This window comes from Mytilus edulis, chromosome 9 (assembly GCF_963676685.1).
Source record: "Mytilus edulis chromosome 9, xbMytEdul2.2, whole genome shotgun sequence".
NCBI classification, from domain to species: Eukaryota; Metazoa; Mollusca; class Bivalvia; order Mytilida; family Mytilidae; genus Mytilus; species Mytilus edulis.
In genome coordinates, this window is record NC_092352.1 from 48,723,164 (window position 1) to 48,736,428 (window position 13,265).

The 13,265-nt window shown below is 33.5% G+C and overlaps 1 protein-coding gene across 1 annotated transcript; it reads right to left on the bottom strand.

Moving 5' to 3' along the window:
* Nucleotides 1-1,534: 1,534 nt before the first annotated feature.
* Nucleotides 1,535-12,735, bottom strand: LOC139490003 (cell adhesion molecule CEACAM5-like). Its single transcript, XM_071276856.1, has 5 exons — nucleotides 12,582-12,735; nucleotides 11,284-11,571; nucleotides 4,539-4,820; nucleotides 2,349-2,621; nucleotides 1,535-1,830 (listed from the first exon to the last, which is right to left on the bottom strand). The coding sequence occupies exons 1-5, from the start codon at nucleotides 12,733-12,735 to the stop codon at nucleotides 1,535-1,537; spliced, it is 1,293 nt and encodes a 430-aa protein (XP_071132957.1).
* Between the last annotated feature and the right edge of the window lie 530 nt (nucleotides 12,736-13,265).

The following is a 13,265-nucleotide window of genomic DNA, read 5'->3' on the forward strand; positions in this document are numbered from 1 at the left end:
TGTGTGTCTGACTTCATTCCTAAATTATCTGTAATAGTATAATGAATAGTTCTAGCATTTGATGCTTTGATTCATAATAACATTTCCTTCATATTGATGTAAATTACGCTATTTATGAAAAGTGTTTGGTGGTTTTTTTTTATTGCTTATTCCTCTACGTCGCCACATCTTACGAATTATTCGAAGGTGCTGCTTAATTGACAGGGCATCTATGATCACAACCAAGCAAAAAACGAAATCCAGAAAAATGGCCCCGACAACTCCCAAAACCGTCTCTGACCGAGATTTATTTGTTGCGCTCCTTTTCTTCCTTTGAAACGATGAAACAGTGGTCACGTCTATTCTCAACTCCTTCTCAATGGCTTGAAGAACAGGTTGTAGAACTGTACGCCATTCATCTTTGGTATAGTTGGAAACATTCTGAGAATTCCAGGTTAGTACCTTTTGAAAGTAGTCAACCGTACATGGGCACATTGGAGTTTCTGTAACAAAATATATAGCTTAACTTCATATTTAAGGCAACAAAAAACAAAATATGGATAAGATGAAAATTACTACAAAAAATGATATGATATAAGTTATCTGCAATACAGTTATCTATGATCTTATTTATATTTGAGAGGAATTGATCAAAACCAATAAATTTCGTTCAATAACTTATCATGCCATAGTTATTGTTCCATTTTGTCATCTATCAGCACTTCCGAAATAATTTTCTGATCTGTGATGACAAATTTTAAAAAATCACGCCAAATTTGCAATAAAGAGGAATACGCCGACTGCCACAAAACTAGGTATGATAATTCTTTAGTTGTAAATACGTGTTCTTTAAAGTTAATTTCTATCATTTCTATCATTGCTATTTTTTCCCCCTTTTTCTATGTTTTACATCTATGGAATTCATAAAACAGAGGCATCATAAATTTTGCTTTTGGTTAAAAATAAACTTTCATGGAAGTATGTTTGAAATGAGAATAAAATCAATCGTGAAATTCTTAATTACAAGATGCAAATTAAGCTATCAGTTATATTCAATGTGATATGCTTATGACATATATTGAATCGTATTTAAAAAATATCGACATTCCCAGAGAAGTAAGAACCAAATTTGAAATAAACGTAGGGCTTTTTTTTCACTCCTCTGACACCATAGAACAATAGGCGTTGTCAATACGTTGCCGATAATTTCGGATCAAAACAAGTTGTGAATGAGTAGAACAAGATATAGTTCTTTACATTTTCTACTTTTATTTTATAAACAAAAATCTATTTGTCATTGTAATAAAAGGAATAACTAATCAAAGAATTGAAATATCGAAAATTATTCAACTCGTGACCGAACAACAGTGATAATTAACTCATGCGCTACGTGCATTCGTGAATGAATGTGTTATTCGGTCACTTGTTGCATATTTAACCTGCAGAAAAAAAACCTGATAGCAACCAAACAATAATTCAAAGCAGCAGAAAGACTGAAGGACTGTCTCGCGCTCTTCAAGTTATATAAACTTTCAATTTTATAAATTCTGAAGGATTATGTACCTGAGATAACAAAGAGATAGATGGCACTTCCGCTTGAATTACCCAATGAATTACCAGCATGGCAAATATATGTTCCTGTGTCAGTCCATTTTGCTTCAAGAAAATTTAGACTTGGCTCGTGCAAATTCCCCCCATTAGCATCAAAGACGTACTCTTTATCCTTCACTTGTTTTGTCCAGTACGCAAACAAGGCAGCAGGCTTAGAGTCGATATTACAAGGTAATGTAACGGTCTCTGATTGGTGAACGACAACATGCGTTTGGCCATTGGTAGAGATGACAGGAAGACCTTTAAAAATTGATAACAATTATGTGGCAGTTATGGTGGCATAGCTGAAAGCAGCAAAGAAGGCCAGTTGTATTAGTATTATCTAATCTAAACATAGTGTTTTACTTGTGAGGAAAATATTTAAGGTTAAGACCGTAAATGCAATACAAATAATTTTTAGACAATTTTGGTTAGACGGACTGATGACAATGCCTTGTATATTTGAATATGACATGTGGATGTTATTTCATTTCCTGTGCTTCATATGATCTGATTCTCCGTTCCCGTTGAAGCACAATCCATAAAAGCGCTTCGACGAAGACACCTTATAAAGTAGTATTTTATTTTTTTACAAACTTTGAAATAAATATGTTAGATATAGTCATAACTTTTTATCTCTAGTTAAGTATTGTTTGGTGTATAAACTGTTTTGCTTTTAATTAGTGACCATTTTCTTTAAATTTCTTTCTTATTTACTCAATTGTAGGACTGCCACTATACATTTTGTGTTAAAATCTATTTGTTAAAAAGTATCCCACCTCCAATTATATTGACGTTAACTGGATCACTTGTTGCAGAGGTTTTAGCATTTTCTGCACTGCACCGATACTGGCCATTGTTAACAGATGTAGCTACAGGAATGATTAGGGTATGACTTCCATTGGTTAATCCCCCATCTGATTGTAAAGATTTATTATTATGAATCCAAGAGAAACCAGTCAGTTCTGGTACTGCCTGAACATAACACTTTATCTGTATTTCTTCTCCAGGAGAAACATCAAAAGTTAAAGCTGGCTCAATAGTCAGTATGACTAAAATTAAAAACATTTACTATACATCAATTAGAGAAGAGGTGACGAAGTTGTAAGATTTGTGTCTGAACACGAACCCGGAAAAAAATCAATGCGTTTTCATATTCACTGGAAGGTAGATGTGGTACATGTCGAGTTGCTCAAATTAAATGGTGAGTATTATTATTTAGTTCTGGATGATACTAATGGATATTCTCGTTAGTCGAAGACAAAAGGACAAACCATGAGAAAAATAATGTTAACTAAATGATAACTTGGGGATCATATCTATTTTTGGTATTCTTTAAACACCCTCTAGATTTTAGACTGAAATATGGTAGCGCGTAAATAGTATTGTTAGTGAATCTGATATATTTAGAAATATATTTCATATTTTTGTAATTTCCTATCTTAGAATTTAATCAATGTAGAAACGAGAAAAGAAGCTATCAATGGATACAGAAACAGTATCGTACATTTGCTGACACACTGGTGTCATGTACTACATATTCAAACAGAAAACATGCACATAATTACAAGTGAAAACCAAACTATCAATTTAACAGCAACATATTCGCCCAGTAGTCAGAACTTCTGTGCTTACATGACTAATCATTGATAGGGTCATATATATAAAATAACTGTTTAAAATGTTTTTGAATTTTTGAAATACTAAGGCTTTTCTTTCCCCGGATAGGATTAGATTACCTTAGGTAGCACTCCACAGTTAGGTGTGTAGTTTCGCATTTTGGCCCCTGTGGATTTTTCAAATATGAGAGCTAGTGTGCAATAAAATTCATTTTTGGATAGCTGAGTATTAAAATAGCCTTTGTATTGGGTTTATATGAACATCAAGATTATGTAATGTATGTAATATAGGCTGTTTTCTGTATGACAGTCCGTATTTGCATGTCCCTACCATACATTGGTCCGGCAATTATTATAATGTTTTTTTTTCCAACTTTTTATCGCACGAACTTTGTGATTGGATTTTACGAAAATATGAGGCGAAAGACCCCCATTTTTTATTTGATCATTAGGAAGATTTATGAAAACAGTTTCTAAAAAGGTATCACTCAAAGGCAATGAAATTCTAGTTTGATCCAAATTTTGGGGGAATATGTGACATGTCCACCCCCCTTTTTGCAATATTTTATGGTAAATAAATGCAGAATGTTGACATGGATACACATAAAAGGAATTAATTTTCACTCTTTTAACTTTTGAAAATCAAATCTATGGAATACACTGATTACATACATATGCACATGTACAACACAAACAGTAAGGTTAGTGTATTTGAAATCCAGGAATAGGAGATGATAAAACATTTTGTGGTTCATTTTTAATTTTATTTTCTAACTGTAGAGTGCTACCTTAGCTGTATTTTTGGCAAAACCTTTAGAAATTTTGATCCGAAATGCTCTTCAACTTCGTACTTTATTTGGCCTTTTTAACTTTTTTGGATTCGAGCGTCACTAATCAGTCTTTTGTCGACGAAACGTGCGTCTGCCGTTAATACAAAATTTATTCATGTTAATATATTATGAGTTTGTTTATTGAATGTTGCTCGATGCCAAACATTTAAAAAGCTTAATTTAATAGTAACGCGGGAAACGATATATATTATCGAAAAGGACCAAAAGTATTGCAGAATCAGGACAAAGAATCTTATCTTTCCGTGTTGGATGGGGTCTTGTATATACATTCTCTAACATTGATTGTTTAAGAGTACACCGATTTGCAGTAACATTATTTTCACACATAATATTCAAGTTTTGCAAAAGTTTACGCTTCAAAAATCAATTATACGGATCTTATTCTGATGCAAATATTAATGTGAAGAAAAGGTTTCAAAGATGTTATAAACAATGATAAGAATGACGAATGTAATGAATCCTGTTTTAACGGTGCAGTCAATAATATAAAAGTACAAACCACCATAAATGATAACATCAAATTCGCTTCCTGTTGTTATTCCGTCGTCATCATCCGCCGTGCAGTTATATGTTCCTGTGTAGTTTAGGTAGGATACATGTTTCCCGTAAGTGTGGGTTTCCATATTATCAGGAAAAAAAACATCTAACATGTCCAGGTAAATTATTTCACCGGTTGTCTTATGACAACGGATCAAGATATAATTGACCTGAGAACAATATGTTGTTATGTTGAGAAATCCAACAGGATGTCCTGCAACACCTTCAATCATGTTACGACTTGCTGCAAAAATAAGATGCTGAATAAGTATTGATTATCCCTATCTCTTTTCCAACCATCCTCACAATTCACTTTATTCATTTGCGATATACACTTATAATACAAAAATGTTTTTGACATAAAGAACACAATCGAAAACGAAGCGGAAAGGAACCAAAAGTAAAGTCCCACGTCAGAGAACTAGAGGATCTTAAGAGCCTGTGTCGCTCACCTTGGTCTATGTGCATATTAAACAAAGGAGGGACGAAAGATACCAAAGGGACAGTCAAACTCAAAAATCTAAAACAAACTGACAACGCCATGGCTAAAAATGAAAAAGACAAACAGAAAAAACAATAGTTAACATGACCACGGCCGACACTCGGCTAACCGAGAGATTGGTCGGTTAATCTATATTGAGTATGCGGCTATATGGGCGATTGGTCTGTTAATCGGGTTGGTTATACGTCCGTTAAGAGTAAAACGCTTAATTCAATGTTTAACTCTATTAAATATACAGATTTATGGCATGTTATAAGAACCAAATCAAAAAAAGAAAAGTGTCTGACAAAATGATATCTATCATAGAACATTTTGCACTTGTAAAAACATTTCTTAGTCTGCGCAGTTTTTTCAGTAAAACTAAAAGGCGTCGCGCAAGTATGTACTATTTATGCTTATACGCATAGCAATTTTTTTAATAAAAGGCGAAACAAACAAATTTAGATATCATTTAAAGGACAAAACATAGTACTGTGGTTCTAAAAAATAAATTGACATTAGTAAATATTTCATAACTGTAAAATAACGTGAATAATACCACGTTTTAGTGAAAATTATGGGAATAAAGTCCGTTAATGGGTTGGACAATTGAAATTGTGTCAGTTAAGAGTTATTTAGCCACGACAATAATTTTGCTACCTTTATATTTTCCCCTTGAAAAATTTAAGAATGAGATGTTCCTGAGTAAACAAAAATGACAATACGGTGCCACAGTATCCTAGAAAGAGCATTTTTATTTTGACTTTCTTTGCATTTTATTGAAGGGTGTGTCACTTATTCCGTTTAGTTCCTTTCTACATAAGTGCAGAGGAGAACTACAGTTGTCTATGGTGGCCGATGAAGTCCATTTCGCGGTTTCGAGTGTTCGCCTTTCATATTCTATAGGGCGAAAACGCGAAATCGCGAGGTCGAAAACGAGAAATCGGTTTCGCGTTTTCGCGTTTTCGACTTCGCAATTTTGCGTTTTCGCCATATACAATATGTAAGGCGAAAACGCTAAAGCGCTAAAACGCAAAATGGTATTAACCTGCCACCATAGTTGTCCCCATGTAAACCTCTAGAATTTGTCACCAATATTAGTACATCGCAATCTGTTACTGTTTCAACAGCCATCGGTGTTTCATGTGTGTATTCTTAAGCACGTATTATTTTTCTCTCGTTTTTAGCAATGTATCACTCACTACTGTCCTTATATATTATTCTATATTCTACGTTTCCATCAAGGTTCTCGTGTATACCATGAGGGTCCGGATTGGGGGTATTGTTTGTTTCTGTATTCTTTAAATTGTTATGTAATTTTGTTCTACATTTTATTTATCTTACTCATTATTCTTTCGTTATTTTTCATATTTTGTCATCCCAATATGTTTTACGTACTGATGTTTAGTTACATTACGACGTTTATCTCTGATTTATATACTGGTTACCAATGTAGATGACAAATTTGTGTCATTCATGACAATTAAACAGAATCAACTTGATATATGCGATCATTCTTGGATCAAATTAATATTGCTTTAATATTACACTTTTTGAAACCATTTTTATCAATGTTCAATTTCATGTGTTGTTTCCGTATATGTTATGTTTCATTGCTCATGTGTTGTTTTCGTATATTTTAGCCGCTCGTCTTGAGCCTACTCATTTGATCCGATAACACCCCATATAGCAATAAAATTATACTTTTATTGCCATTCATAACTCTTAACAGACCAATTAACAGACCGAGTTTTATACATCCGACCCATTAACAGACCAGGTTTTAAATAAAGATTGATTTATGTCATCAAAATACAGATTTTCGTGTAGATTTTTCACACAATGATATCAATATATGGTTAACAAACATAATGCCTTTCTTTTTTCGATGTTTAAAATATTGAATGCAAGTAAATTTAACCAATGTGTCATTTTGTGTACATTTTATGTGTGTAAAATGTGTATAAAATTATGGATGAGTAACCCGCCTTTTCATTTTATAGATTGTACATCGAAGCTAGAAAAATAATAATTACACCACTGAATTCAGTACATTGAAATGTTTTGTTAGACATGAATACTTTTTATGATGAAAATATATTTAGAAAGTTATACAATGAAACATGCTGAACTTTCAATGATTTTCTCGATAACACCTGATTAACAGACTTTAGCAAACCCGATTAACAGACCAACTGCCGATATAGCCGCATACTCAATATAGATTAACCGACCAATCTCTCGGTTAGCCGAGTGTTGGCCGTGATGACACAACATAGAAAACTAAAGAATAAACAACACGAACCCCACCAAAAACTAGGGGTGATCTCAGGTGCTCCGGAAGGGTAAGCAGATCCTGCTCCACATATGGCACCCGTCGTGTTGCTTATATGATTACAAAATTTTAATCCGGTAAATAGTCTAATTCGGTAGGTCACATTCATGAAAGGGAAGGGAATTGTAGTTACGACGTAAAGAACATATCCGATATCATTTGTGAAACGATTATTCCATAACGGTCAACCAACTCGTGATGGCGTCCGTAAAATTTACGAAGGGATGATTTCAACTTCACCATTTGGAACTCTTGGTTTAATAGCTTCCTTGTGAGCAGCAACTCTCTATCAAGAAAATCATGCTAGGAAATGCAAGCACGGGAATATCGTTTCAATTTTGGAGATGTATACCCCGTATGCAGGTGCTGCTGGAATGTTGCTACTTAGAAATGGAAAGTTCACAATTGGAAAGCTGAAATCATCTCTTTTGTCGTAAAGTTTTGTTTTCAACCGACCCTCATTGTCGATTTCTAGATGTAAGTCAAGATATGAAGCCGACTTAATTGTATCTGTAGTATCATTTATCTCTAGTTCGATGGGATAGATGCGTTCCACATAGTCACCAAATTTTGAAATGTTTAGTGAAAGAACATCATCTATATAGCGGAAAGTAGAGTTAAAGGATATTGCTAACTTCTTGTCTTTCTTCCTAAGAAGTTCCTGCATGAAGCCAGCCTCATAATAATAAAGAAACTAGTCGGCAAGTAGAGGGGCACAGTTTGTTCCCATTGGAATGCCGACAGTCTGTTGAAAAACACGTCTTCCGAACGTAACAAATATGCTGTCGATCAAGAAATCAAGCATCTTGATAATATCAGTTTCAGAGAATTTTTTGTTTGAATCAGAGTGATTTTTTACAAAGTAGGATTTATCCCTCCCTAAGACAAGATACTTGTATCTACGTTGGCCATTCTTTTTTATGAAGCAAAGTAATACCATCTCTTTCAATTTGTTTTTTAGTTTGGAATGTGGAATACTTGCGCAAAGAGTAGAAAAGTCAAATGTAATACTGTTACAAGATGAAAGATAGTTAGATTGTATGTACTCTACAAGATCTTGGGAATTTTTAAGTATCCACATCTGATTCACGCCACCTCTAGAATAGGCAGTTTCACAATAACTTTGAAGCCCGTCTTTGATTGCTGATAAAATAGATGTTAATAATTTAGAAAGAGGTTTCGTGGAGCACTTGGAAGACCCAGCAATATACCGTTGTTTGTAAGGACAAAGGACACAGATGGATTCATGACACAATTGTGTTTTGGTGATTATGTGTTGGTCGACCTTACTTTACTGAACATTGTTTCTTCTTACAATTTTCTTTATCTATAATAAACTTGGCCCTTAATTAGTTACAGAGGAAAATATTTTGTAAAAATTTACAATAATTTACTAAATTAATGAAAATTTTTAAAAATTGACTATAAAGGGCAATTACTCCTTAAGGGGTCAACTGACTATATTGGTCATGTTAACTTATTTCTAGATCTTACTTTGCTGAACATTATTGCTGTTTACAGTTTATTTCTATCTATAATAGTATTCAAGATAATAACCAAAAACGGCAAAATTTCTTTAAAAATTTCCAATTTGGGGCAGCAACCCAACAACCAGTTGTCCAATTCATCTGAAAATTTCAGGGCAGATAGATATTGACTTGATAAACAATTATTCTCCTATCAAATTTGCTCTACATGTTTTGTTTTAGAGTTATAAGCCAAAATCTACATTTTACCCTTACGTTCTAATTTTAGCCATGACGGCAATCTTGGTTGTTTGGCTGGGTAACCGCACACATTTTTAAACTAGATACCTTGATAATGATTGTGGCTAAGTTTGGTTTAATTTGGCACAATAGTTTCAAAGGAGAAGATTTTTGTAATAGTGTAATAGATTACAAAAATTTACAAAAAAATGGTTAAAAATTACCATAAAGGGCAATAACTCCTTATGGAGTCGACTGACCATTTTGGTCATGTTTTACCTATTTATAGATCTTACTTTGCTGAACATTATTGCTGTTTACAGTTTACCTCTATCTATAATAATATTCAAGATAATAACCAACAAGAGGCTCTAAAGAGCCTGTGTCGCTCACCTGTATTTACTGATGCTTTGGAAATCATGTAAAATAAGGTTAAAATCATAATTTATAGTATAAGATATCATTAGATACTATAATAACATCTAAGATAATAGCAAAAAACTGCAAAATTTCCATAAAATTACTAACTCAGGGGCAGCAACCCAACAACTGGTTGTCGGATTTGTCTGAAAATTTTAGGGCGATATATCTAAATCGGATGAACATTTTTGCCACCAGTCAGATTTGCTTCAGTTTCAGAGATATGAACCAAAAACTGCATTTTACCCTTTGTTCTATTTTAAGCCATGTCTGTCATCTTGATTCGCGGGCAGGGTCATCGGATACATTTTTTAAACTATATACTACGTGTACAAGTTTGATTACATTTTGTCTTCGTAGTTTCAGAGGAGAAGATTTTTGTAAAAGATTACAAAAATTTACGAAAAATTGGTGAAATTGACTATAAAGGACAATAACTCCTCAAGGGGTCAACTGACCATTTTGGTCATTTGACTTTTTTGTAGATCTTACTTTGCTGAACATTATTGCTGTTTACAGTTTATCTCTATCTATAATAATATTCAAGATAATAACCAAAAACGGCACACTTTCCTTAAAATTACCAATAAGGGCTCAGCAACTCAACAACGGGTTGTCCGATTCATCTGAAAATTTCAATTTTAACCCAGTCAGAATTGCTCTAAATGCTTTTGTTTCAGAGTTATAAGCCAAAATCTACATTTTACCCCTATGTTCTATTTTAAGCCATGGCGGCCATCTTGGTTAGCTGGCCGGGTCACCGGACACATTTTTCAAACTAGATAACCCAATGATGACTATGGCCAAGTTTGGTCCAATTTGGCCCAGTAGTTTCAGAGGAGAAGATTTTTGTAAAAGTTAACGACGACGGACGACGACGACGACGACGACGGACGGCGACGGACGCCGGACGCAAAGTGATGAGAAAAGCTCACTGTGAGCTAAAAACGGCCCTTTGGGCCAAGTGAGCTAAAAAACAGAGCTTCCGCCTTTTTGACAAGAGTTCCAATCATGTTTTGTTAGCATGTGGCACCCGTCATGTTGCTAATGGTAGAGCAAACCCGGTAATAAATATACTTTAGTAGGTCCCATCGATTTAAAGGGAACAATATTGTATTTACGACATATGGAACATATCAACTTTCATCTGTGAAACGGCTATTTCATAACGATCAACTAACTCGAGCTCGTGATGGCATCCGTTAAGTTTACGAAGGGATAATTTCAACTACACCGTTTGGAACTCATTTTTAAATAGCTTCCTTGTAAGTAACAACCGTCTATCAAGGATATCATGTTAGGAAATACAAGTCCGGGAATATCGTATCATTTGGGAGATACTAGTATTGTACTCCGGGCGCTACTGGAATGTTGCTACATAGAAATGGAAAGTTCAAAATAACAACACTGACTATCTCAATTGGATCGTCAAGATTTTCCTAGATTTTTAAAGAAAATGAGGATTTGTATTCCAATTATTTAGTTTTCAACGTCTTAGGGCATTCTTAAAGTGGTCGATCATAGACGAGAAGATGGAATATTTGTATAGAATATGAGTGTACACTTAATTGACACCTATTTATTTAAAACATGTCCTTTTCTCTGTGATATCAAAACTGTTTCATTATGTAGTAACAATTATTTAATTTGAAATATCATGAAATTTTAACAATAAAGAAAATAAGATTTTAAATTTATCAAACCAAAAAAATTAACAACTAGATTAATTTCATGTTTCCAGTCCTATAGGATTTTGATTCTTTACCTGAAATGACAGACATTTTGATAGGATTTCCGCTTGAATTTCCGACTAAATTGCCAGCATGACAGGTATACATTCCAGTATCATTCAAATTAACACTGATTAACTTCAGATTTGGATCCTGCAAGTTCCCTCCATCAGCATCAATGACGTACTCTTTACCATTCATTCGTTTCGTCCAGTACACAAACAAGGCAGCAGGATTAACGCTGATATTGCAATGTAGTGTAACGTTATCTGATTGGGTAACTACAACACATCTTTTGGTAGAGATGACAGGAACACCTGGGACTATCAATAATAATTAGTTTAAAAATATAACAGTTTACAATATCATATAATGTCACACTAGGTGTCACTATTGAAGCACATGTTGATCAATCTTTAGCCATCTGTTGATGTTTTTAATGTTGTTTGTCGCTCTGTCGTTTTCCTTTTTTGGTCATTCAATTTATGTTTTTTATCAGGTATTTAAGTTTTCTTTTTACTAAGAACTCAATAGAAGAAAAAACTTGTTTGATGTATGGATTTTTTTAAAACTCTCTATTCCCTATAAGCTAAAAAAAACCAACCTTGTAGATACATATTAATAATACGTTTAACAAAATTACAAAATAATTTCATAGATGTGACTGGTGAATTTCTCTTAACTATTGCTAAAATGATCCGTGGTAGGTTTTTGCTTTAAATCAACGTTGTGCCTTTTACATGTTTTACTGTACGCTTGATAAGCCAGTTGAAATATTTCTCGCTTTACATGTCAGTGTTTACATTGTTCATTTGTAAACTGTTTTACTTTTTATAATTACACGGTAATAATTTAATTTTGCATGGAACGCGTCTTCTGATTGTCTGACCTCATAATTTAGTCATGTGACCGTGACGTCATCAACGTTTTATCATGGTTTTTAAAATTGAGAAAGGAAATGGGAATGTGTCAAAGCGACAACCACCCGACCATAAAGCAGACAACAGCCGAAGGCCACCAATGGGTCTTCAATGTAGCGAGAATTCCTTCAGCTTACTCCAGTTTAAAATGGAATTTAGAATTAATTTATAAAAAATGAATGTAATATTTTTTTCTGTCTATTCGAAATAACATAAAAAATGTGGTGCACACTTTAAAATAACACGCTTCGCGGGTTGTTCAGTGTGCACCACATTTTGTATGTTATTTTTTCATAGACAGAAAAATTATTACAGTCATTCCTTAAATAAATTTGATCATACTTGTTTTAAACTTTAATTTTCAGGATTAGCACTATGGTTTAAAATATCAAATTATTTTTTTAAAATCTAACCTCCAATAACTCGAACAAAAACTTTATCACTTGTTGCGTGTGTTTTACCAATATCTACACGGCATGAATAATATCCATTGTTAACAGATGTAGCTTCAGGGATGAGTAAGGTTTGGTTTCCACGAATTAAGCTTTCATTTGATTGTAACGGCATACCAACAATTTCAATATCATTGTGTATCCATGAAAAATCATACAGTGAATAATTTGCCTGAACGTGACAATTTATTTCGATTTCTTCTCCATATATAACATCGAAAGACCAATATGGCTCAGTAGTTAGTTTTACTAAAATTAAATATGATACAACCGTGTTATATATAATTGATGATATAGCATCTTAATTAAGTCATACAGCCCGTAACAGAGTAGTGATCGAATTCGCGTTTCTTTACCGTCAGAATAAGTTACGTTATCGACAGACTTATTTTAGAAGTGACATAATTTAATTTTCTTCATCGACAAAATATTTCATGTGCTACGTGTAAGTTTTCATTGTTTAAGTCGAAGTTTTTTTAACACAGTAAAACATTTTTTATAATCAACCTCTGTCATTGGCATTTTCATTTTAACGGTAAAGGATCAAATACGGGATCTCCGAAATTTCTATCATTTGTTATGAGGAAATCATTATTCAATCGAACATATGTCTTTGTTCATGACACATATTATGAAATACAAAGG